The sequence below is a fragment of the Suricata suricatta genome, chromosome 3 (assembly GCF_006229205.1).
Source record: "Suricata suricatta isolate VVHF042 chromosome 3, meerkat_22Aug2017_6uvM2_HiC, whole genome shotgun sequence".
NCBI classification, from domain to species: domain Eukaryota; kingdom Metazoa; phylum Chordata; class Mammalia; order Carnivora; family Herpestidae; genus Suricata; species Suricata suricatta.
Genome location: NC_043702.1, coordinates 90,431,353 through 90,457,396, shown reverse-complemented (window position 1 = coordinate 90,457,396; position 26,044 = coordinate 90,431,353). Strand labels below are relative to the sequence as shown.

Genomic DNA, 26,044 nt, shown 5'->3' with positions numbered 1-26,044 from the left:
CCCAAAAAAGAAATCTTTTTTGATACTTGTGTCCTTTATCAATCTCCACTGATCCTGTAGAGCGAGTTTTGTAGCAGTTTGACCTGGCTGTCACTAGAGTGGGAAGGGCAGCTCCTTAAAAGTGTAGCAAAGCAGTTGCTGTTAAGTGGCAAGGCCAGTTTTCATTGCAGTGAACTCTAGTACCTTTGAAAGTTGATACTATTAGTTTTAATTTCCCTTGATAGTTTTCAGGAAATTTGGGACCAGAGGGATTAATGGGATTGATGTTTTATTTTCCTATTCAGTGATAGAGTTCTATACGGACTAGGCCTGGTGTTTTACTTTTAAAAGTCCCCTTTCTGTTTATAGGAGATTTTACCAAAGGAGTATTTTTTATACTTCCAAAGGAAAAATTTTTTGAAGTTATGACAAAATGATTTTTCCTTTCTGATATATAAATATTTGTATTTTTTAGTATTTTTTTATTTTTGAGAGAGAGAATGCAAGCATGAGTGGGAGCGGGGCAGAGAGAGAGGGAGACACAAAATCTGAAGCAGACTCCAGGCTCTGAGCTGTCAGCACAGAGCCCAGTGCAGGTCTCGAACTCGTAGACTGTGAGATGACCTCAGCTGAAGTCAAGATACTTAACCAACTGAGCCACCCAAGCATGCAATAAATATTTGTTTGTTTGTTTCTTAAGAGGACGGAAAGAAAGTAGTGCTCTTTTTTTCTTTTTCTTTTTTTTTTATATTTATTTCTGAGAGAGAGAGAGAGAGAGAGAGAATCTGAAGCAGGCTTCAGGCTCTGAGCTGTTCGCACAAAGCCTGACGCGGGGCTTGAACTCACGAACCAGAAGGTCATGCCTGAGCCAGAGTCAGACACCTAACCAACTGAGCTACCCCGGTGCCCCAATATTTGTTTGTATTTTTAATATGAGAGTGGTATTTAAAAAGCTGACTCCCTTTTTTTCTTTTCTTTTTGACGTGTTCTAGTTCTGCTTTTGTAGAAGACAGATTAGATGGTAAATGAAAATAGAGCATTTAAGAAATTTAAGAGAGCCAGTCTGTGTCCCATGAAGTATCTTCATGTCTTTTGGGGAAAATTAGTCTTGGAACTCACTTTTATAATTTACCTAAGGAATAATCTAAGACTAGAAAACCGATTTATACTGTGTAAAACTAAAACCCACTATAGTGATGAAGTGGAATGGCAACTGTAGTTTGGTCGTGTGGGATGTACTGCTCATCTCAGTGACCTGAATATTCTCCCTGCTCTGCGTGGCTTCCTGTCACTCATGGGCCTCAGAACTTAGGTAAACCGTTAGAAGGTGCTTAGTGAGCAAGATCAGCGTGAAGAGTACTGCACAGCCCAAGAGGGTATTTATCCCACTTAGAACAGAATATAAAAATCTTTCCACCTTTTGGTGAAATTTTTTATTCTCCCAATAGCAGCAAGTTTCCAAACCATGTCCTAAGCTGTGTTACTTCCAGAGCTTAACTGAGATTCATATAATGGATCCTGATCATAGTTAACATCAACTTCAGGAAGTACTGTTTTTACATTTTGTCATATGGTCCAGGATCACCTTTTGTGAAATCCTCTCTTTATATCCCTTTCCTTTTTCTTGTTTTTTGAAACACAATGAGTTACTGCCACTTAAAAAAAAAAAAAATTATGACTTTTTAGTAATTGGAAAATTAGGGAATCATTTTTAACTTTTTATTACAGAAAATTTTTAATGCACATAAATGTAAACTAAAGTGCACTGAACTCCATGTACCAGTAACTTCTGTAACACTCACCTATTTCTTTTAAAGCTCTGCTTCGTCCTCTTCCCATGTTATTTTGCAGTAAATTCAGATATCCTACCATTTCATTCATGACTGTTTCAGTATAGGAATCCCTACAAGATTTTTTTTAATCCCACAGAACTGCAATACAGATTCACATTAAAAATCTTAATAATTAAGGAGGTGCCTGAGCAGCTCGGTTGGTTAAGTGTCTGACTGTTGATTTCAGCTCAGGCCGTGATCTCATGGCTCATGAGTTCAAGCCCCACATGGAGTCTGCTTGAGATGCTCCCTCTTTGTCTCTCTCCCTCTTTCTCTCTCTCTCTCTCCCCTCTCTCAAAATAACTAAAGTTAATTTTTAATAGATAACTTCTTAATTATATCAAATATCTAGTTGGTAATTATAATTCTAACCACCCTACAAATATTGTTTATGTTTTTACACATTTGTCTTGCTGAATGTCCCATAGTCTGGATTTTACTGATTGTGTCATCATGGTGTTTAACACATCTCCCTATAGTCTTTATAATTAAGTAGTTGGATCTAAAGTATTTTTAATGCAAAAACTTGTTAAAGCTAGATTAAGAAATTATGCTAAGGAAAGCTTATTTAGATGATTTAAAAAGACTGGTAATTAATAGGGTTTATATATAAGTTAAGATTAAAGATATTGTAACAAATCCCATATTAGTTTGAGTCTCAAAAATTAACTTGAGAATTGCAGCAATAACTGAATAGTTTTATACCAAAAGCCTCTATTTTTTCAGTATCTATGTTAGAATATGTTAGAATTATATTTTACTATATCCTTTATTCTTAGTACCAATTGTGAGCAAGAAACATTTTTTTCTGAATCGCATTATTGTCAAACAACATATTTCTAAAATATAGCTTAGTGAGAGCCAAATAAATTACTTTTTCATTTTGTAAAAGTTAGTTATTTTTCTTATTTCTTAAATAATTATTTGAACAAAAAATTCATATTTAGAATAAGTTGTAAAAGAGTAAGAGCAGTGAAATTAGGAGTGGTTGTTTTCTAGGCTTTAAAAAAAAATCAGTATAACTGTCATAAACATAAAGAGATTTTTTTTATCCAAAAAGTATTTGTTTTTGACTCATAGAGAATAGAAGTAGATTTTACTTTTACCCCTAACCAATTTGGGTGGGAAATAACTTATTTAAATAAATATATAGGATTGTTTCATTCCAAGAATCTTTACAACCATCTCCATCTCACTGTGCTGTGTTTTTGTGTTTGTTCAATTTTCCCCCGTAGCTCATCAGTAAGTTACTTGCAACATCCAGGATCAGAACAAGTACAGTTTCCTCGAACTACTTCACCATGCAATTCCCAGCAGCTTCAAAGCCACCAATGTGCAGGTATGAATATAATTGGAAAAAAAAAAGGTAATGATTTGTCCATTTCATAAATAATTAAATTAAGTTCCTGAGGCATTTCTAGAACAGGATTTTTAACTTCTGTGCTGAGATATACCCAAGATATTTAGGATGCCATGCAAACTCAGAGTTAATGGTTCCCATCCCCTTATTCCTTTTTTGTGTGTTACTACTACAACACTGTTGTCCTGTTTCTTTTCTTCAGATTCTGCTTCTTTCCCTGCCTTGTAAATAATGGTGTTCTCTGGAATCTCCCCTTACTCTTCTGCTCTTCCTAGGTGATCCGCCCACCTTCTAGGCTTCAACAGCTGCTTTTTCACCAGCAACTCCCACATCTTATTTCAGCTGAGAAGAGATCCATATAGCCAACTGCCTACCTGGCACCCCTACCCATTGTATCAAAGGCACTTTAGACTTACTGGTTTTCCCTCTTCCTGCATCCCTTACCTGGCCTTCTCTCTAGGGACCAGAACAGTTTTAAAAGTCATAATCAACTCTCTTATATTGTCTCTTTCCACATTCATGCCATTACCATTTCCTCAAATCTCCTACCTTCTTTCCTTCCCCACTGCTGCTTTTCTTTTCACATCTCCACCAGTTCTTTTCACATCTTGTTTGCAGCATTCTCTTAAGTGTTGTACTGATTTCACATTTCCTCCACACCGAATTTACCTCCTCCCAAGCACGCACGCGCGCACACACACACACACACACACACACACACACTGTTCAAGAAATATTTTCCTGAAACAAGTCTCTTTGTCATGCCTCTGAGTTAGAAATGTGCGTGGGTAGATTCTCCCTCTAAACTCCCTAGCTAGTAACCTTCCTATTTATACTTACATGTTCAGGTCACACAAAACTGTGCTTCCAGAATGTACCATGCTTTTTCATGCCAAAGATATTTTTCTTTCAGTTCCTCCCTCTGCTTGGAATGCTCCTCCACCATCTGTTTGCCAGAAATTCTGCTGTCCTTAAAGTTTGGGAGTCAGAAATCCCTCTTCTACAAGGTCTTCCCTAGGACTCAATACACAGTTCATTGCTGCTTTTCTCTGCTGCTGTAGTGTCTGAAACAATCCTTTGTCATGACACCATCTTTTACTATAAGGATTTCTTGACATATGTAATCTCTGAGAAACAGAAACCATAAATGATTATTAAATAAATAATGGTGTGCATCCAAAATGGGCTGCTGTGGTTGAGGTGTCCCTAAGGAGTCAGCCGTCTCTGGTTTGCCTAGCCAGTCAGGTTGGCTCTCTTTCCAGGGAACTGGAAACACCCATTTTGGTTATTGTAATGTAAACTATGGCCCTAGGGGCATAAGAATCCTGCCTTACCTTACGCGGAAGGGGTGCGTGCCTAATACTAGCACTGCTGCAGACTAGTACTAAACAGAAGTCAGTCAGACAGGGAGACATACCATAGTCTACTTATCTCTACTATACAATTAACAGTGTTTATACATACATGTGATCATTACAGCTTTTAAAGTTAGCCAAGGAGGTCTTCCTCGCTGCCTCTTTCGGAAAAAACATACAATAGAAGAGTTAAGTATTTTCCCCAGAGTCAGGACATTTCAGAGTACAAAAATTGGGTTTTCTGATTACCACATGTCAAACTTTTTCTTCTCTGTGTATTTAAAATAATGCCAGTTTTTAAATTAATCCATTTTAGCAATCATTCACTTTTATAGGTAATGTCTCAGTTATGCCACCCTCTGCTTGGTCCTGTAGTAGGTATTTAGACTTCCCTGAGTAACTGCAGACCTGTTAATTTTTACAATAACTGAGATGTTTAGGCCTACAGAGTCCCATTTTAATGTCTTTTTAAACACACAACGCTGCGGCATGAAGTTCTGGAGCTTAAGTATGACTTGTATATAGGATAATAAGGTTTTGCTCAGAAATGTAAAATTATTGGCATTTTCTTAGTGTTTATTGCTACCAGCTAGTTCGTTCAGTATCCTTATTGCAGTGTCTCAACTCTGATTTCCAGCTGTGCCACCTCCGCCCCCTGGTGGAGGAATGGTGATGATGCAGCTCAGTGTACCAAACAATCCACAGTCTCGCGCCCACTCACCCCCACAGTGGAAACAAAACAAATATTTCTGCGATCACCAGAGAGGGCAGAAGTGTGTGGAATTTAGCAATGTAGAGAATATTGTTCAGGTAAGATGCTTCTTTTATTATAATTTTAAAGACCTTTTGGGGAGCTAGGTGACCCAGTCGTTTAAGTGTCTGACTCTTGGTTTTGGCTTAGGTCATGATCTCAAGGTTTATGGGTTCAATCCTCATGTCGGGCTCTGCACTGCTTGGATTCTCTCTCTGCCCATTCTCTGCTCGCTCGCCTGCATGCACAGGCACTCTCTCAAATAAACTTTTAAAAAAAACTTTGGGGAATGTCAGACTTCGGCTCAGGTCATTATCTCATGGTTCATGAGTTTGAGCCCCCCATTAGGCTCTGTCAGACAGAGCCTGCTTTGGATCCTCTGTCCTCCTCTGTCTCTGCCCCTCTCCCATTTGTGCTCTTTTAAAAATGTTTAGTAAACATTAACAGAACATAAAGAAAATAAAAATCATTAAGCAATTTAGACACATAAGATTGACTTTGAATTTGAAATCTTCTCAGATTAGCAAAGAAGTTTGAACATAGTCCATATCCCCAATATTACTTTCAATGTGGAAATATTATTTTTCAATTTTTGCATATTTGAAATGTTTTAATTTAAAAAATCAGAAGATATACTAGATCTAAAATTTGGTGAAGAAAATTAAGTCATTTTCCTACCTTTTCCATTTGAACTATTAGTGTAACCAGAAGATTGATGCAGAACACTCTTTATTGTAGAAGAAATTCAGTTAATAAACGTAAAAGCAATGGTAGAATTTAAAAGTCACCATTTTGAAATCCCACTGAAATAATGGATCATAAAGAAAATCATCACATGTCAAGAACATTATGAAAAGGTTTGGGGGGAATTTAAAGTGGATAGATTAGGTACACCTGGGTGACTCAGGAGGTTAAGAGCCTGGCTCTTGATTTCTGCTCGGGTCATGATCTTACTGTTTGTGAGATGGAGCCCCTGGTTGGACTCTATGCTGATAGGGCAGATTCTCTCTCTCTCTCTCTGTCTGTCTGTCTGTCTGTCTCTCTCTCTCTCTCTCTCTCCCCCCCCCATGTGCACACACCCTCTGGCGCACGCTCTCTCTCTCAGAGTCTGTGGGATTCTTTCTCCCTCTCTCCCTGCTGCTCCCCATGTGTGTTCTCTCTCTCTCTCAAAATAAACATTAAAAAAAATTTTTAAGATGAACTGAAATATTTCAAGGCATACGATTAAATCATAGCAGAATAAAATGGGCAAAGGTCATTTGTAGGCTATCTCACAAACTATAAATGTCCAGTGGCCATTAATCAGGTGAAAATACAAAAATAATTTTTATTTATGTAATCGTGAAAATTTAGGAAGACTCATAATATGCAGTATGGGCAGAGATATTCAGTTATAACCTCTCTTGTTCATTCTCAGTGGTACTACAAATTCATAGAACTCTTTCTGAAGTGCAGTTTAGTGACAAAAATAATCCAGTTTAAAACTGGGGTAGAAAACTTCAAATGGCATTTTTCCAAAGAAGACATACAGATAGCTAACACACAGAAAAGATGCTCAACATCACTCATCAAGGAAATGCAAATTAAAACCACCGTGAATTATCCCCTTACCCCTGTCAGAATGGCCAAAATCGTTCTCTCAAGCATTGGTGACAATGTGGAGAAAAAGGAGCCCATGTGCATGCACTGTTGGTACAATGCACACTGGTGCAGCCACTGTGGAAAACAGTATGGACATTCTTCAAAATATTAATAAAAGAAATACCATGTTATCCAATAATTGTACTGGGTATTTATCCAAGGAAAATGAAGGCATTAATTCAAAAAAATTTAAGTGGGCCTGTGTTTATTGCAGCATTAATTACAATAGCCAAGATTCGGAAGCAACCAAGGTGCACATTGATAGACCAATGGATAAGGGAAATGTGGTATATATAAACGATGGAACAGTACTCAACCATTAAAAGGATGACAACATGGATGGACCTATAGGGTATTATGCTACGTGAAATAAGTCAGACTGAGAAAGACAAATATCATATGATCTGACTCATTTGGGAAATCTAAAAAAAACAAAACAAATGAATAAACAAAAAGCAGAATCAGACCTATAAATAAAAAGAACAAGCTGATGGTTACCAGAAGGAAGGGAAATGGGCAAAATAGATGAAGGAGAGTGGGAGATACAGGCTTCCAGCTGTGGAATGAACAAGTCACAGGGATGAAAGGCACAGCCTCAGGAATATAGTCAGTGAAATTGTAATAGTGTCGTATGGTGACATGGCAGTTGTGCTTGTGGTGACAATTACGTAACATGTAGAGAAGTTGCATCACTGTATTGTACACCTGAAGCTGTCAACTATATTCAAATTTTTTAAAATGTTAATGTGGAGCAAATCCATGAGTTATACTGATATAAGTGATTAATGGGAGGAAAAGTGAAGGGTTTTTTTTTTTACAGTGAAATGTGAACTAGTAAATATAGAAGTAATGATGGAATTAGAAGACTACCACCTGGAAACCAGCAAGTAAGAATCATCACTAGAGGAGAGAGGATTCTAGGAAAGAGGCAGATAGGAAGCATCAGGAGTCCATCTCTCCCCCTAGAAATAATTACACTGACAGAATCTGATGTAACAGTTTTGTTGCTCTAGAATCTATTGAAGGCTTGCAACTGCTAGGGGAAAGCTTGGGTGATAAATTGAACTTAATTTTAATCAATTTCAGCTTTTTGCACAGTAGCAGCTACCCATCCTTACCCCCAACCCCTAACAGGTAACTGCGCATGTTTTTAGTAGAGCAGCTCACATGAGCAGAAAGGGTAGCAAAAAGGACCCTGTCCTCCAAATATAAGACATACATGTTCTGATCATGGGCTTCTGCTTCTGATCAAGAGGTGCAGACAAAGAGGCAGTAACCATTGTCGCACCTCCCCACATTGCTGGAAATCTCTCCCTCACCACTATCCCCCGACACTTCTAGGGGACTTAACAGGCTAGTACCCTGTTTTTCTCCCTTTCATTTCTCTCTTTGAATCCCTTTTGGGAGCCAAACAGTAAGGACAAGGACATTCAAAAGTAGCTGAATATATAGGGCACAGGCCAGGAAAAGGCACAGGCCAAACCCTGAGAAGTCCTTAAGGTTATAACTCAAGCTGATCTTTGGCACAGAGACAGCTCGAAATACTCAGTAAACAAAAACCATAACAACAAACCCTGGAAAGGGGAGAGAATCTGATTTCCATTTACCACATTATTAGATTCAAATGTCCAGTTTTCAACAAAGAGTCACAAGGCAAGCAGAGAAACGGCATGTGGCCCATTCAGGAAGAAAATCAACATAAATTGTCTTTGAAAAACACCTGATGGCAGATCTCCTAGAAAAAAGCCTTAAAGCAACTGTCTTCAGGCTGTCAACTACAGGAAAGTGTGGAGAAAGATAAGAAAACGATGAGCAAAATGGAAATATCAATAAAGAGATAGAAAACCTAGAAGAAGCCAGAAATTCTAGAGCTGAAAATACAATAACTAAACTGAAAAGTTCCCTGAAGGAATTCACTGGCAGATGTGAGCAGGCAGAAGAATCAATCCATGGACACATTGTGGTTGTCACAGAGGGAAAAGACAGAATATTTGAATAAACAATGGTTGAAAATTTAAATTTGATTAAAGACGTGAATATAAACATCAAGCTTGTGATGAACTCTAGGTAAGAACTCCAAGATATCCACTCTGAGATACAATATAATCAGTCTTTCAAAGGACAAAGACAGAGTATTAAAAGCAGCAGGGAAGAAAGAACTCACCACATATAAGGAACCCTCAAAAAGATTATCGGCAGATTTCTTATCAGAAACTGGAGGCCAGAGACCACAGGCCAATATATTCAAAGTGCTGAAAGAAAAAGAAAAATGTTAACTTCAAATCCTGTATCTGGTAAAACTTGCCTTTCGAATGTGAGGTAGAGGGGCGCCTGGATGGCTCAGTCAGTTAAGCATCCGACTTGATTTCGGCTCAGGTCATGATCGCACAGTTAGTGACACTGAGCTCCACATCGGCCTCTGCACCGACACCATGTAGCCTGCTTGGTATTCTCTCCCGCTGTCTCTCTGCCCTTCCTGCACTCATGCTTGCTGTCTCAGCTCTCAAAATAAATAAGTAAATTTTAAAAACAAAATCAAAGTGAGATAGAAATTAAAATTCCCAGATAAATAAAAGCGGAGATAGGCCCTGCAAGAAATTCTCAAGAGAGTCCTGCAGAGTGAAGTAGAAAGAACACTAGACCGTAAGATAAACTATATAAAGGAAGTTCTCAAGTTAAATACACGAGCAATTATAAAAGCTAGTAGTGGGGTGCCTGGGTGGCGCAGTCGGTTAAGCCTCCGACTTCAGCTCAGGTCAGATCTCACGTTCGTGGGTTCGAGCCCCGCGTCAGGCTCTGTGCTGAGAGCTAGCTCAGAGCCTGGAGCCTGCTTCTGGTTCTGTGTCTCCTTCTCTCTCTGCCCCTCCCCCTCTCATGCTCTGTCTCTCTGTATCAAAATAAATAAAACATTTAAAAAAAAATTTTTTTTAATAAAATAAAATAAAAAATAAAAGCTAGTAGTATTGTGCCAATGGTCCTAACTCTACTTTTTGCATTCTATGTGATTTGAGAAACAAATACACTTAAATATTTTTTATAAATATTATCTAAAAGGTAGTGTCCTAGCTTTGACTTGTAACTCCAAATTTTGTTTTCTACGTAATTTAAGAGACTAATGCACGTAAAAGATTTACTAGTGGGGCACCTGGGTGGCTCAATCAGTCAAGCATACAACTTCAGCTCAGGTCATGATCTTGCAGTCCGTGAGTTCAAACCCCACATCAGGCTCCGTGCTGACAGCTCAGAGCCTGGAGTCTGCTTCAGATTCTGTGTCTCCGTCTCTGCCCCTCCCCTGCGCGCGCTCACTCACACGCTCTCTCTCTCTCTCTCTCTCTCTCTCCCCCCCCAAAAGTAAATAAACATTTTTTTAAAAACTTAAAAAAATTGCTAGTTTATGTTTGGGGGCACACAGTATATAAAGATGTACTTTTGGGGCACCTTGGTGGCTCAGTCAGTTAAGCATCCAACTTCAGTTCAGGTCATGATCTCACGGTTCGTGGGTTCGAGCCCCCGCGTCAGGCTCTGTGCTGACAACTAGCTCAGAGCCTGGAGCCTGTCTTCAAATTCTGTGTCTCCCTCTCTCTCTGACCCTTCCTTAATCATGCTTTCTGTCTCTCTAAAAAAAAAATACATAAAAACATTTTTTTTAAAAAGATGTACTTTTATGTCATCAGCAACCAAAAGAGGTGGAGACAAATATAAAGAAACAGAGTTTTTGTATATAATTGAAGTTCAGGTAATGTAAAGTCAAAGTAGAATGTTATAACTTTAGGATATTAGGTGTAATGCTCAAGGTAAACACAAAGGGAAAAGCCAGGGAATATATACAAAAGGAAATGAGAAAGAAATTTAAACACTACAGAAAACTGAGTAAACAGAAAATGCAGGAAATGAGGGGTGGGGAGGAAGGTATAAGGCATATAGAAAACAGCAAAATGACAAAGGCAAGTCTCTCTCTATCAGTAGTTATTTTACCTATAAATACAGAGATTGGCAGAATGGATAAAACACCTGGTCTAAGAGATCTAAGAGACTCCCTTCAGGTCCAAAGACACAAATGAATTGAAGGTGACAGAATGCAAAAAGATAGTCCATGAAAATAGCAACCAAAAGAGAGTAGGAGTAGTTATGTTAATATGAGATAAAATAAGACCAGATTCAAAAAATTTTCTGGATACAAAAGTTCAATACAGCAAGAAGCTATAATAATTATAAACTTGATTGTATAAACCTAATAATTACCTGATAATAAACCATCAAATAATAGTTGGAAACTTGAATACCACACTGTTAATATTGGATACAAGAACCAGGCAACCAGTTAACTAAGGAAATCGAGAATTTAAACAGAACAAACCAACTACAAAGAGCACTCTGCCTGCACATCGGTTCACATGTGAACAGCGTGCACATTCTTCTTGTGCACGTGGGACATATTCCTGGATAGACCAGTACATATGTTAGGCCAGAGTTCAATCGCAGTAGATTTTAAAAAGGAGGTATCAGCCAGTATTGAACCCTTCTCCAACCAACATTGTACTGGGAGTTCTACCCAGAGCAGGTAGGCGAGAAAAAGATATAAAAGGCATCCAAATTTGGGAGAGGAAGAAGTAAAATTCTCTTTACAGATAATACAATGTCTCCCTAATACTATAACTAGAAGGGAAAAAAATAGTAATTGAACAATGAAGAAACCTGGCAGACACCTTAACCAAGTGATGGAAGTAAACATCACGTGTACTGTGTTAACACATGGGCCTGAAGCTCCCTCTTTCGTGATGCATTGAAAAGGACACAGCATCACTTCCCTAGTACTCCTTCCCCAAATATGTATTTGAATTTGGGGATGAGGAAGCATCAGGCAAAGCCAAATTGAGAGACATTCTACAAAATAACTGATCTTCAAAATGACCTTCAGAAACTGATCTTCAAAAATGTCATGAAAGAGAAAAAAGACTGAGGCTGTGTTCCCGACTTAAAAAGATAAAAGAGGTGCCTGGGCAGCTCAGTCAGTTGAGTATCCAGCTTCGGCTCAGGTCATGATCTCACAGTCTGTGGGTTCGAGTCCCGCATCCAGTTCTGTGCTGACAGCTTAGAGCCTGGAGCCTGTTTCGGATTCTGTGTCCCTCTCTCTCTCTCTGCCCCTCCCTTGCTTGCACTCTTGTCTCTCTCTGTCTCAAAAATACATAAACATTAAAAAAATATTTTTTCATAAAAAAATATAAAAAGATGAAAGAGATGTGACAACTAAATGCAACATTTGATTCTGGACTAGAAGAGGAAATGTTTTCTTTTTTCTTTATTCTTTTTTGTTGTTGTTATAAAGTATGTTACTGGGACAATTGGTGAAATTTGAATAAACTATAGATTACATAATATTACTGTCTTATTAAATGCCTGATTTTGATAATTCTTTTTTTTTCCAAGGACGTTTCTTAGAAACCTCTTTATTAGAAGCGTTTTTAAACACTCTACTACATATATTATAAAATAGGATCACTTTTATATAGATTTGGTGAATCTATTGTGGCTATTTATGTAAGAATATATCCTTATTTATAGGTAAAAGACATTAAGTTATTTTGGGATGGAGTATTGTAAACAACTCATTCTCAAATAGTTTGGAAAAAACTAATAATATGTACAGAGAGAGAGAGATTTTAAAAATAGGCAGAGAGATTTATGTAAAAATATAAAAATATGAGAAATCTAAGAATTCTTTGTGTTATTTTTGGTAACCATTCTTTAGGGATGAATTGTTTAAAAAGGAAATGTTAAACAGTTAACATGAAAAAAAGAATGATATAAATGTGTATTTTTTTCTCATGGAAAAGTATCTTCAATATGATTGTCCAGGTACAAAAAGCAAGATTCAAAAATAGGATATGTAGTCTGTTTCTATTTTTATAAAACATAGACATATGGATGCATTAGAATGAGTGTAGAAACAGTCTGTTACTGGTATTTATCTTTGGGAGTTGAAAATTATAAATTTTTATGTTTTAAGTTTTTATATTTATAATCAGAAAAAAATTAAACATTTTGTTCAAAAGTTAATTTGCAAAAATGTGACTAAAATGCTGACCAATTTTTTTGATGTGATTACAGCACAGCCCTCAACTCAGTAGTCCCATTATTTCACCAGCTCAGTCGCCAGCACCAGCGCAGCTGACCACCCTGAAAACTGTCCGTCCTTCCGGACCACCCCTTTCCATCATACCTCAGTTTTCTAGACCTTTTGTTCCGGGGCAAGGTAAGTGCGCACAACTAAGTCACAGCCTCAGAATTGTAGGACATCCTTCCCCCGGGGGATGTGTGGGATTGCCAAATCACTGTATTATATACCTACAACTAGTACAACACTGTACGTTAACTTCCTGGAATTTACTTTTTTATATATTAAAAATACAAGACATCCCTTCCCAATCACTTTGTGATTTCCCTTGGTACTGCTTTCAGTTCTCCGTAGTACTGCATTTTGACCTCCTCCCAGGCATATTTCTTTATTACCATATACTGTCCTAACCTCAGTGTCTCATCATTAGTTAATAATTGCTAACTTAGTAATTACTTCCATTCAATAATTCTTTATGTGATAGAGTTAAAATGACCTTAACTTATTGTCCTTAAACTCCATTTCTCTATAGGAGTATATGCAATGCTATAAATTTGTTCTTTATTTCTAACACCTGTATTACAGTAGCACATATCAAGAGTTTATTCTAAAATGTACTCAACAATTTTTGAGGCCTTATTGTGCCCCTGACAAAGATGAATAAAGTGAAGTCCTCCTCCTCACCGACCCTCAGTCTAGTTGGAGGAACCGGCAAATGGATGATTATAAAATAATATGAAGGGGCACCTGGGCGGCTCAGTCAGTTAAGCGTCCGGCTTCGACTCAGGTCATGATCTCACGGTTCGTGGGTTCGAGCCCCGCGTTAGGCTCTGTGCTGACAGCTCAGAGCCTGGAGCCTGCTTTGGATTATGTATCTCCTTCTCTCTCTGACCCTCCCCTGCTCACGCTGTCTCTCTCTGTCTCTCAAAAGTGAAAAATAATATGAAAAACATTAATTTTATATTCTGGAATTTATCCTAAGGATAATGCACACAATGACTTATCCACAGAAGAGTTTGGTCTGTAGCAGAAAATGCAAAACAACCTAAATGTCTATCAGGAAGGGTTGGATTACAGCGTATCTGTACAGGAAATAGTAAGCAGTTCCCCAAAAAACATATTTCAAAGAATCCTTAAAAGAAGAAATACAGTACAGTGAGCAATTTTAAAAAACACGTTACGTGAAGAGGAGTGGTAGATATAGTCTTCAAGTTACAGAATAAGTCACAGGGCTGGGGAGTACAATATACGGAATATATTCATTAGTATTATAATGGCATTTTATGGTGACAGATGGTAGGTCCACTTGTGAACATAGCATAACATCTAACTTGTCCAGTCACTGTGTTGTACACCTGGGGCTAATGTAACATCACGTGTCAACCGTGCCTCAATTTTTTAAAATATTTATTTTGTGGGACAGTGCAAGAGAGGCAGGGGCTTACTGGAGAGATGTGCAATAAGCCTTTGAAAAGGTGTTCAACATCATCCATCATTCATTAGGGAAAAGGAATATTAAATCTGAATGAAACATCACTTTGACCCCACTAAATGGCTATAATCAAAAAGATGAACATCACTGAATATAGGTGAAGTTACAGAGCAACTAGAATTCTCGCACATTGGTGTGGAGGGGTAAAACATTAAAACCATTCTGGAGAAAAGGTTTGAGTTTCCTACCAAGTTAGTCACTTACCTTGCAGTGCAGTAGTTCCGCTCCTAGGTATTTACCCAAGAGAAATGGAAACAGATCTGTGTAGACAGCAACTTACATAACAGCCTTACTTTATTATAATCACCCAAACCGGACATGACCCAAATGTCCACCAGCAGGAGACTGGACATACAGATTGTAACGGATCCTTACAATGGAATACTGTTCAACAATTTGAATGAACAAGGCAACCTGACCTGCAATAACATGGATGAATTTCAGAGTCATTGTGTTAACCAAAAAACAAGCCACACACGAAGACATGCTACATGATTCTAATTAAATGAAATCCAGTTATAGGCAAACTAAGCTATGATGTTAGAAATTAGATAGCCGTGTAGATGGGATATGGTAAGGAGCTTGAGGGCCCTTTAGAGGGGATGGAAATGTTCATTGTCTTTTTGGGTTTTGATTACATGGACTTCTATAATTGTTGGAATTCATCAAACTCGACACCAAATATGGTGCATTTTATTTTACATAGTTTATATCTCAGTTTTTAAAAGAGTTATAAAATACACATGTACACATGCATGAGCACACGTATGTAGAACAAAGACTGAAAAGATACACACCAAAATGTTAGAAGTGATGGAGTTACCAGAGTGGTTTTTATTTTCTCTTTTGCAGTTATGTTTCCAGATTTTCTACAAAGACACGTACTTTAATAATCTAGAAAAATAAAGCCTAAAAAGTAAAATGAAGGGGTGCTTGGGTGGCTCAGTTGATCAAGTGTCCCATTCAGCTCACAGTTCATGAGTTTAAGCCCCACATGAGGCTGTGTGCTGACAGCTCAGAACCTGGAACTTCAAATTTTGTGTTTCCCTCTCTCTCTGCCCCTCCCCCATGCTCTCTTTCTCTCTCTCTTTCTCTCTCTCTCTCTCTCTCTCTCTCTCTCTCTGCCTCAAAAATAAATAAACATTTTTAAAAAAATTTTTTGAAGAGTAAATTGAAATAGTGTGTGGCAGCAGAGTAATACCAGGGTGCATGGTCTAGGAGGAATCCCCCAAGAGGAGCTTACAGCGTGGCCTATCAGGAGGTGTCTTTGATTATTGCTGTCTACAGCTCATCTCCATATTTGAAAAGAATACTGCTCCATAGGCCTAAACTTAACTCTGACTTTCTTGCAACTGGTCTTTATACATCTTCATGCTTTACATTGCATCTCTGATCTCACCGCTAAGCCTCCATGGCATTGTTGCCCTTGGGAAGGAGAAAGTCTGTCACAGGCATGTCCTGCCAGGGAGTTGCCCAAGCACCTTCACACTGTTTGTCAGAAAAGAACTGTGTGAAGGAGAGAGAAGTCCGCACCTTGGTTTTCTCTATTATGAAGCTTTCAGGAGAAGGGATGTATGATTCCCTGAAGTGCTTTTCTGGCATCTTTGCATAACCGCCTCCAAACTCAGAACGTGCTGAATCGGGGAACTTATGGTTAAAATAAAATGAGAATATTAACAAACGAAAGCATTATTCTCCAGGACAAGGTCTTTGCAGTCAGCATTTATTAAGCCCTTTAAAGAGTGTTTAAGAGCAGACCCAAGACGTAAAATGTAAATATACCCGTTGGTTAACACTGTAAAAATGTTTGTAATGGGCACCTCGTTGGATCAGTTGAAAGAGCATATGACTCTTGATCTCAGGATTGTGCAGTTATGATGGGTGTAGAGATGATTTTTAAAAACTTTAAAAAATGTTTGTGATGAGCATCTATAAGTGTTTATATGCATATATTTATAGTAATGAATAGTGACTTGGGGAGGGACGCCTGACTGGCTCAGTCAGTAGAGCATGTGACTCTTGATACCAGAGCTGTGGGTTCCAGCCCCACATTTAGTACAGAGATTACTTAAAAAATAAAAAATCTTCAGGGTACCTTGCTGGCTCAATCACCTAAGCATCCGGCTTCAGCTTAGATCATGATCTCATGGTTGGTGGGTTCAAGCCCTGCGTCAAGCTCTGTGCTGACAGCTAGCTCAGCCTGGAGCCTGCTTCAGATTCTGTACCTCCTTCTCTCTCTGACCCTCCCCTGCTCACACTGTCTCTCTCTCTCAAAAAGAAAAAACATTTTTAAAAAGATTTTTAATAAATAATCTTCAACAAAAAAATAGTGACTTTGGTGAGTTAGCCAAATGTTTTACCTTCCCCTCAAATGTAAGTTATATTAATTTTTAATTATCATACAAAACATGGATTTTTAGCATCTCAAGTGGGTGGAATAGGTATAACAGTTATTCTGGAATGTTAAGGTAAATGAAGCTTCCCTCCTTCCTGTCCCCTGTCTACTTCGGGAAGTACTTTTATAACTGAGCAGAGAACAATGTAAAAATGGTTTTTTATTGACTTTTAGGAGATGCCAGGTACCCATTACTTGGCCAGCCTCTGCAGTACAACCCTCCTGCTGTTCTGCACGGACACATCCCAACCCAGCAGGTATGACAGCTGTCTGGTGGCCTGGGCTTTGTTGGCAGAACGTCATAGCTCTGCTGCACAGAGTACTGGGGCCCCGGGCCCACCTGCTGGCAGTGCACAAGGAGTCCCCTACCACAGCCAGCTGACTTCTCAACGTCCTCATGGAGTCTGGGTCTGGCCCCACAGAGAGCAGACAAGGGAGCAGGTGGTGCGCTGTTCGGCTGAGCAGTCCCTGCACTGGTGCTGTCCCAAAGCGGGGGTGGTTGGGGCGTTAGGGCGCCTTGCTTGTGAACGATAGCAAGTGACCGGTCAAAGTGAGGGGCAAAAGTGCCACTGCCACACGGTCTTGGGATTGGATTTTTTTCTGCTGAAGTATAGAACCCAGACTGGGTATGTTTAGGAGTTAAGTGTTTAAACATTACAGACCTATTTTTTTTTCAGCACTAATAATCTTATTTCTCATCTGTTTGTGGGTTTTCAGGGTCAGTCTGGCAACAGGCATGGAAACCGTGGAAGGAAACAAGCTAAAAAAGCTGCATCCACTGACCTTGGTGCAGGAGAGCCAGGTGTGTCCCTGAGAGGCAATTAGATGTGGTTCTACAACAGTCTTTAGACAAAAATGGGGTTTCCTCTTCCTAAAGGCCTGCACATGATAGGAAGTTATGCCATCTGTAATGTAGGGCTCTTAAGTATATCCTTGTACGTGTCTCATTTCAGATTTCAGAGTGCAGTGAGCTACAGATGGATTTAGGGGGGATGAAGGGACCAAAGGGAAAAGTCACGTGTGAAAGGAACAGATACATGACACTCTTTGCCTCTGTGTTTTTGGAGAAGGAAGTCGTCCTTAACACCCGTGCGGAGATAGTCTGACGAACAAATGCCTTTCTGTGGCAGAGTGCTTTCAGTATATACTCGACAGCCTCGAGTCGTTATGGCAAGTGCTGTTATCTTGATTTCACAGTGGGCACGTGGAGTTCAGGAGACTTCTCAAGATAGCACACCTAACCTAGAGAAACCACTGTACAATGCTGTGTTTTCTATGCACAGCTTTCAGTGAGGACCAAGATTGGTAGTTTGGTACCATTAGCTCTACACCCCTTACCTAAGGGGTAAGTAGGAATGGGTTTTGTTATGTTAATCTTTCAGGTTTTTGGGGTTTTTTTGTGTGGGGTTTTTTTTTTTTTTTTTGGTTTATTAATTTTTGAGACCGAGAGAGACAGAGCACAAGCAGGGGAGGGGCAGAGAGAGAGGGAGACACAGAATCTGAAGCAGGATCCAGGCTCTGAGCTGCCAGCACAGAACCCGATGTGGGGCTCGAACCCACGGACTGCAAGGTCATGACCTGAGCCGAAGTCAGACACTTAGTCAACTGAGCCACCCAGGCACTCCAGGAATGGTTTTTTAAATGGCCATAATTACAGTTTTGAAGGTTTGAATGGTTTTACAAAATCCCGTTCATTTCTCATGTCATATTTGGGTCTTCAGTACTCTCTGCTCACATTTTGGGTAACAGGGATTATTAATTCTATACCTTTTCCATTCTAGTTGTTGGGAAGGTCTTGGAAATTACTGAACTCCCAGATGGAATAACTCGCATGGAAGCCGAGAAGCTTTTTGGAGAACTCTTTAAAATTGGTGCCAAGATCCGGTGGCTCCGAGACCCTCAGTCCCAGCCCCAGCTGCGTCGTCACCCCCTCTGCTGTGGCAGCGGGGACAACACCATCAATCCTGAACGCTCTAAACCCAGTGACTTGGCCTCCACTTATACCGTCTTAGCCACATTCCCCTCCATTTCAGCTGCACAGAATGCATTGAAGAAACAAATTAACTCAGTTAACAAGTTTAAGCTGAGAACAAGCAAGAAGCACTATGACTTCCACATTCTGGAAAGGGCAAGTTCCCAGTAACAGAGCCACCGTGGACCCTTGGCCTTTATGATTCCCCTGTCCTCACCCATCTTTAATTGGCTTGGTTTTTGGAGCTTCTGTTAACATGATAGAGACTCCTAGAACGTGTGGTCATGGCGTTATAGCTTTTGAAGACAGGCCAGTGATCCAGCAAAGGGGGGAAATTACATTTCACTCCAAGTAACTGTAGGAATCCACATCGGAATGATACAGAGTTAGCAGCTTTTTCTGAGGAAATGCTGTTCAAATGCCTCCTAACTTTTATAGTTATTTGTTTTATATTTCTGAATTCTTGTATCAGATCCAGAGCTCTATTGTACAGCAAATTATTCTTCAAAATGATTACAACCAGTTGCAACCTGTATATCTTTTTTGCAGCCAGCACAATGTGACCCGACAGAGAATTTGGGGGGAAAAGAATGCAGGAGTGGAATAACCAAGTCAAAACCATGTACTGTCTTTTGAGGGGGCTGGAGGGTGACTAAGGACAGCCCACAAATAGAATATTACTCTTCCCCTGTATCTCTAAACACAAAAACAATTTCTGGATAATACAGAACTCCCTCATAGGGTCCTTTCCTTATTCATTTAGGTAGTATGAACATTAAGTGTAAAGCAAATTATGTTCTTAACACTTATGAATCAAACCACTTAGATTCAAAGGGGAATAGGAATCATTTTAGGCAGGAAAATACTTCCACTTTTTTTTAAGTGTCCCTCTGATAACTAAATACCACTTATTTGCATTCCCCTCCTTGTGGATTTTTTGTCACCTAAGGAAATGCATTTGATGAGTGCTGGAAACTTCTGAAGTGGTTTAAAATTTGTTTTCATTGTTTGCAGCGGATCACTGGACATCAAAGATTCATTGCACTTATGAACAAGGAACCTTTTTTTCAATTTCTGTGTAATTTGCAAGGCTGTACAATGTGTGCTGATGCAAGCCTTTTTCAGTTCAAGAGAATAAATGTTTACAAATACAGACCCATTTTGTCTTTTGTAAATTAAAAAGACCTTTTTAAATGAGTGTTAGTATTGAAGACTTCACCTGTCTTGAAGAGTTCAGTTTTAGCTTGACAGTAGATGGTAGACAGTAACCTGATCATTTTGCAAAAGTCCTTCAAAGCATCACTTTCTTGGTGGGAGTGATGCCTCTGGGTGTGACTCCTGTCACCTTGTCTCAAAGTTAACACCAGTCACTGAAAGACAGGCTTTAGTATGAATATACTTACAGTCAGGCAGCTAAGACTAGAACACTATGTTTGGGTAGATAAAGAATTTGGTTTTAGCAGGTTGTCCAGTTTAGCTCAGAAGCTTTATAGAACACTTTTCTCGTTTGCTAGCCAAGCAAAGTCACACTGCTTGTGAAACCCAAAACGTGGGAGGATGTCTGCCAAGTGCAACTTGGCTGGAGCCCAGTTTGCTTCCAGCCCAGACTACAGGTTTACCTGGCAACTCAAGCAACGGGTGTTACCAGACTCTGGTGCAAATGTTCACTCACTGTAAAACTTCTGCAAAGTCCCCCTTGGTCTCGGCACCCAAGGCCTCCCGACAAGCTGGTACATCGTGACGTTGAATATTGTACTCCTGGGAGAAGTTGAAGCTGCCTTTGAACCATGTCAGATTAAGAAGCCATACACAGACGAAAAAGCAAGCCTTGAACCCTGTGAAAGTCCCTCACTTCAAAGGCCTGTCAATTTTTTATTATTTTTGAGTATAGAGAGTCAAAGAGGGATAGGATACACAATTAGGGCCAGAACAGCAAGAATTGTTAATCATAGATGGGGATGGAGATTTCAAAAAACACCTATTCTCTGCAGCAGGACTCCTGGTAAACCTAAGTGGTTTTTTGTTTGCTTTTTAATTGAGATCTAATTGACATACAACATTATATTAGTTTTAGGTATATAGCATAATGATTTGATATTTGTATATATTGCAAAATGACTAGCTAATACCCATCACCTTGTATAGTTACCATTTTGTGTGTGTGATGAGTTTTAAAATCCATTCTCTTAGCAACTTTCAAGTATACAATGCAGTATTAACTGTAGTCACCATGCTGCACACTAAAACTTGTGTTTGCTTTCAACCCTTGGTTCACCCTGCCCGGAGAAAATAGGTAAGAAATTAAAGCATGGCTATATGACATTAGCTCCCACCCACCTCATCACCACCCCCACAACTCCCTGGTGATCACATGGGAATAGTAATGAAATTGCCAAACCCCCAGTTTATAAAAATATGCACACATTCTGTAGACTATATTCTATTTTTGATCCACTAGAATCTGACTTCACCTACAGAAAAATGGTGGGAGGAAGAAGCACATACAGGAAGCATGTAAGTTGTGGTTTGACCCAATCTTTTAACCTTCCTACAGACAGCTTCAAATGATCCACAGCCTTGGCTGTGAATTTTCCCAAAGCACTGGCTGTATTTAGGGACAGGTGGTACTTTTGACATTAAGACGGGCTACTCTTGCAGTGCCTGGGTGGCCCAATCGGTTAAACATCCAGCTTCAGTTCAGGTCATGATCTCATAGTTCGTGAATTTGCGGGACTGTCAGTGCAGAGCCTGCTTCGAATCCTGTTTCCCTCTCTATCTGCGCCTTTGTGACTTGAACTCTATCTCTTAAAAATAAATAAATGTTTAAAACAATGAATAAAATAAAACAGGCTATTCTTACTTGTGCCAATAATATCTCCAGCTGTCCCTTCTTTGGGAATGATAGAGGTCACTATAACTTTTTATCCACTTCTGCTACTTTAGGTCTTAGAAAACTAAGAATATGGCTTCATGTTTTTAAGCCCTTGGTGCATGAAGAACATGGATCTATTGGGAATGTGTTTATGAATCTAGAGCACAAAGTGTGTTTTCCATAATGCCAGCAGTAATTAACAATAATTAGCCTGTCATCTAGCTGACAACAAAATGGGCATCTGAATCCCCACCCAGGCTAAGTCACTGTTTTTCTGATCGCACCAGGGAGGGATCTGGGGCCTGTGAATAGTGTGGAAACACAGGTCTCAGGAGAACCCACAGTGCCAGAGTGGCTTAAGAAAAATCAAAGCCAGTACATCCACAGCTACCTTAGGAGGTAGCAAAAGTTGGGTTCTCCAAAGTTTCCTCATCAACAGGAAAAATGTAAATTTATGACCAGCGGAGGCCAGCCCCAGGGCTATCCCCTATCCACCTACTGCCTGCCAAGCATAACTAGATGTGATATGTATAGTCCCCAAAGCAGAAAGCACAGACTCCCATCTCCTGCTAGTGTCCAGTGTGGCAGTAGCATGAAGGTGCTCTATGCATGCTGGTGTGATTCAAAGGTAACCCCATGTTGCTTGAAATTCTAGAAGCCTTGAATTGATGCTAATAAATAAATAAATAAATAAATAAATAATAAATAAACAGAGTGGCACCTGGGTGGCTCAGTTGGTTAAACATCCGACTTCTGCTCAGGTCATGAGCTCACAGTTCGTGGGTTCAAGCCCCGCGTCGGGCTCTGTGCTGACAGTTCAGAGCCTGGAGCCTGCTTCAGAGTCTGTGGTTCCCTCACTCTCTGCCCCTCCCCCACTTGTGCTCTGTTTTGCTGTGTCTCAATAAGTAATAAACATAAAAACAGAGGTTCACATGCACACATTCAAGCCCACAGGCCTTCACCGGCCTAGAAATAGGCAGGTGTGGCTGCCCTTTAATCCACCCCATGCCTACATATGCTCACGCTGCATATTGCAGACTCGTTCTTTTCCCTCCTTAGTGTCTACACTTGGATTTATTTTGGTTTGGTTTTACTGGCATAAGAATATTGGAAGTGTGGGGCGCTTGGGTGGCTCAGTCGGTTAAGCCTCCGACTTCAGCTCAGGTCAGATCTCACGTTCGTGGGTTCGAGCCCCGCATCAGGCCCTGTGCTGACAACTAGCGCAGAGCCTGGAACCTGCTTCCTGTTCTGTGTCTCCTTCTCTCCCTGCCCCTCCCCCTCTCATGCTCTGTCTCTCTCTGTATCAAAAATAAATAAAACATTAAAAAAAATATTGGAAGTGTATAAGAAAAAGACAGTAGGAACTTCTAAATCAGAAACCCAAAAATTGATATAAGCTGATTCTTTACAAGGGAAGGGGGAAGCAATGAAATAGGTAAACCATTAGGGCACCTGGGTGGCTCAGTCAGTTAAGTGGCTGACTCTTGACTTCAGCTCAGGTCATAATCTCACAGTTCGTGACTTTGAACCCCACATCAGGCTCTGCAATCACAGTACAGAGCTGCTTCAGATCCTTTGTCTCCCTCTCTGCCCCTCCCTCACTCGTGCTCACTTGCTCTCTCGCTCTCTCTCAAAAGTAAGTAAATGTTAAAAAAGGAAGGAATAAAAAGAGAAGGAAAGAAAAATAAGCTATGTAATCTCCCCTCAAAATATGCTGGACTGTTTCAGGTATCTCTTGCTGTTTAACACCACAAAGAATTGAGTGATTTTCTTTTAATATTTATTTCTGACACAGAAAGAGAGAGAGTAGGGGAGGGGCAGAGAGAGAGGGAGACACAGAATCCAAAGCAGGCTCCAGGCTCTGAACTGTAAGCACAGAGCCTGATGCAGGGCTTGAATCCATGAACTGTGAGATCATGACCTGAGCCAAAGTCAGACGCTTAACCAACTGAGCCACCCAGACGCCCCTAGAATGGAGTGCTTTAAGGCAATGACCCCATGGGCCAGGAATTTGCGTGGGCCTCCAAAAGGATGGCTTGGCTCCTCTCTACCTGAAATTAGCTGCCCTCAGCTCTGGATGGGCTGGGCTAGAAGTTCCAAAATGGCCTCATTCACATCTGGGGTCCCGGGGCTGACCCCCTACTATGATGCCTCGGTTTTCTTTTTTTTCTTTTTTCTTTTTTGTCTCAGTTTTCTACATGGATCCTCTCTCCTCAAAGTGTTTCATCCTCCAAGGAAGCTGTGTCCATGCAGCTTCTCCAACACCATAGCCTGAACTTATTTATGATCACCATGCTGTATATTAGATCTCTAGAACTTATTCATCTTATAACTGGAAGTTTATAGTCTTCAACCACCTTCACCCATTGCCCCCTACCCCACAGTGCCCTGTTTCTATTAGTAGAGGGTGTTTTAGATTCTACATATAAGTGAGATCCTACAGTATTTGTCTTTCCCTGACTTATTTTATTTAGCATAATACCCTCAGGGTTCATCCGTGGGGCAAATGGCAGGATTTTCTTCTTTATTTTTTTAATAGCTGAATAATTAAAATCCTCTTAAAACCTCATCTTGGAAGCCCGGAATGTCATTTCCTTTGCATTCTATCAGTAAAACAAAGTCCTGGACCCAGCTCATCGCAGAGGAAATAAACCCCACTTCTTGAGAGACAGGTGGCAAACAGGCATATACTATGAAAGATGTGGCCTCAGCCATCTTTGGAAACAATTTACCACAGACACAGATACACACTAACACCTCCCATTGACTCTGCAGCCAAAACAAATCCTGAAGCAGACAGCTTCATATCCACTACTTCCTCCACCCAATCCAAGCTACCATCATCCAGTGTTTGGATTACTGGAACGGCCTTCCTCACCAGCCTCCCAGCCTCCACTCTTGCTCCCATGTGCTCACATAGCCATAATGATCTAAAAGATAATTCCCCTGCCCAAATCCCTTGATGGCTTTCTATTATTAAATAGCAAATGTTTATCTTGGTTTACGAAACTCTACATGATCCAGCCCTGCCTAGCCTCTGATCTTACACCACCCAGGATATCGGTCCTTGCTGTCCCCTCTACCCAGGATGCTCTTTCCCTGAACTCTGCCAAGCCAGCTCCTTCATCTTTCATAGAAGTGTCCCCAGCAGAAAGGTCTTCACTAGCCACTCAAGCACAATCTTCTGTGTCACTTTCTCTCAGTTTTCTGCATATCATTTATCACTATTAGGTCTTTTTTTTTTCTACCACTAGAATATATATTCCATGAGATCAGAGATCTTACCTGTCTTATTTGTGGCTGTATTCCCACAACTTACTAGTTGCTCAACAAATATTTGTTGACTAGTTCATGACAAAGAGAGGATCTGAAGAATCCTAGCTTCCAGACCTGGTAATTTTGCTGGTCTGGAGCTCTCCTACCAAGTGATATCTGGAGATGGCAGGGAGCCGAATGGAAAGATGATTCACGCACTGTGCTCTGGGTCTCTTGGCACTTAGTGTGGTTCCTTAATGACAGGGACTGCTGGGAGCCGCATGGGCCTTGCTGGATGACACGGTCACAGTAAGGGAATGACAGATGTTTGCACAGCTCCTGCCATGAGAGGTGAAACTGGTATCTCCTTCTGGTTTTACTGCTCATGTGAAATTAAGCCTGTTGCTATTGATTAGGCCTCATTGTGTTCCAAATCAGACCGATATTCCCCACACAGTTACCCCATAAGAAAAAGCCTATCCCTGCCCCTACATAAGGGATTTTAGATCAAAATGCTGCAGATGTTTGCCAAAAGGCTCTTCTAATGAGCCTTGCAGACCCAAGACATAAGGGGGGCTAAGAACACAAGAGTTACAATTAACTCTGGCCCGGAGAAAAAGAGCCTAACTTAGAGATAAGAAACAGACAAGAACCAGACATAAGTTGCTGCACATATCTTAGCTATTGGAGTCACAAATACCCTCCCTTGTACTGACTTCAGTTATGAGGATGAATAAGAAACTAAAAACCCAGGTGCAAGGTCAATGCACACAGGACCCCATTATGCTTTCATCAAAGAAAGAGCTTTCTCTAGCAACTTGTTAACAAACATTCTTTCTCTTGTGGTTAATGGGCCAGATAAAATACCTCCCAGCCTAGCTATATACAATTTAACCTATGTTTTAATTTTAGTGTTACTAACAAATAATATGTATATTATCCTGTTTTTTACTAAAAAAACATCTTGTTATTCTCTTGATTGTAAAATTTACTTAACCTTACTGCATTTCATGACTTGGTTATAA

The 26,044-nt window shown here is 40.0% G+C and overlaps 1 protein-coding gene across 16 annotated transcripts in view; it reads left to right on the top strand.

The window, feature by feature from the left end:
- The window catches only part of R3HDM1 (R3H domain containing 1), a 201,029-nt gene extending 180,982 nt beyond the window's left edge, over positions 1 to 20,047 (top strand). For all 16 annotated transcript variants that reach the window (XM_029934656.1, XM_029934659.1, XM_029934655.1 and 13 more), the window contains 6 exons: positions 3,047 to 3,150; positions 5,164 to 5,336; positions 13,027 to 13,171; positions 17,095 to 17,177; positions 17,638 to 17,722; positions 18,702 to 20,047. In XM_029934656.1, coding sequence (XP_029790516.1) covers positions 3,047 to 3,150; positions 5,164 to 5,336; positions 13,027 to 13,171; positions 17,095 to 17,177; positions 17,638 to 17,722; positions 18,702 to 19,063 — 952 coding nt within the window. In that variant the 3' untranslated portion in view covers positions 19,064 to 20,047. The remainder of the gene's footprint in view (positions 1 to 3,046; positions 3,151 to 5,163; positions 5,337 to 13,026; positions 13,172 to 17,094; positions 17,178 to 17,637; positions 17,723 to 18,701) is intronic.
- The last annotated feature ends 5,997 nt before the right edge of the window (positions 20,048 to 26,044 follow it).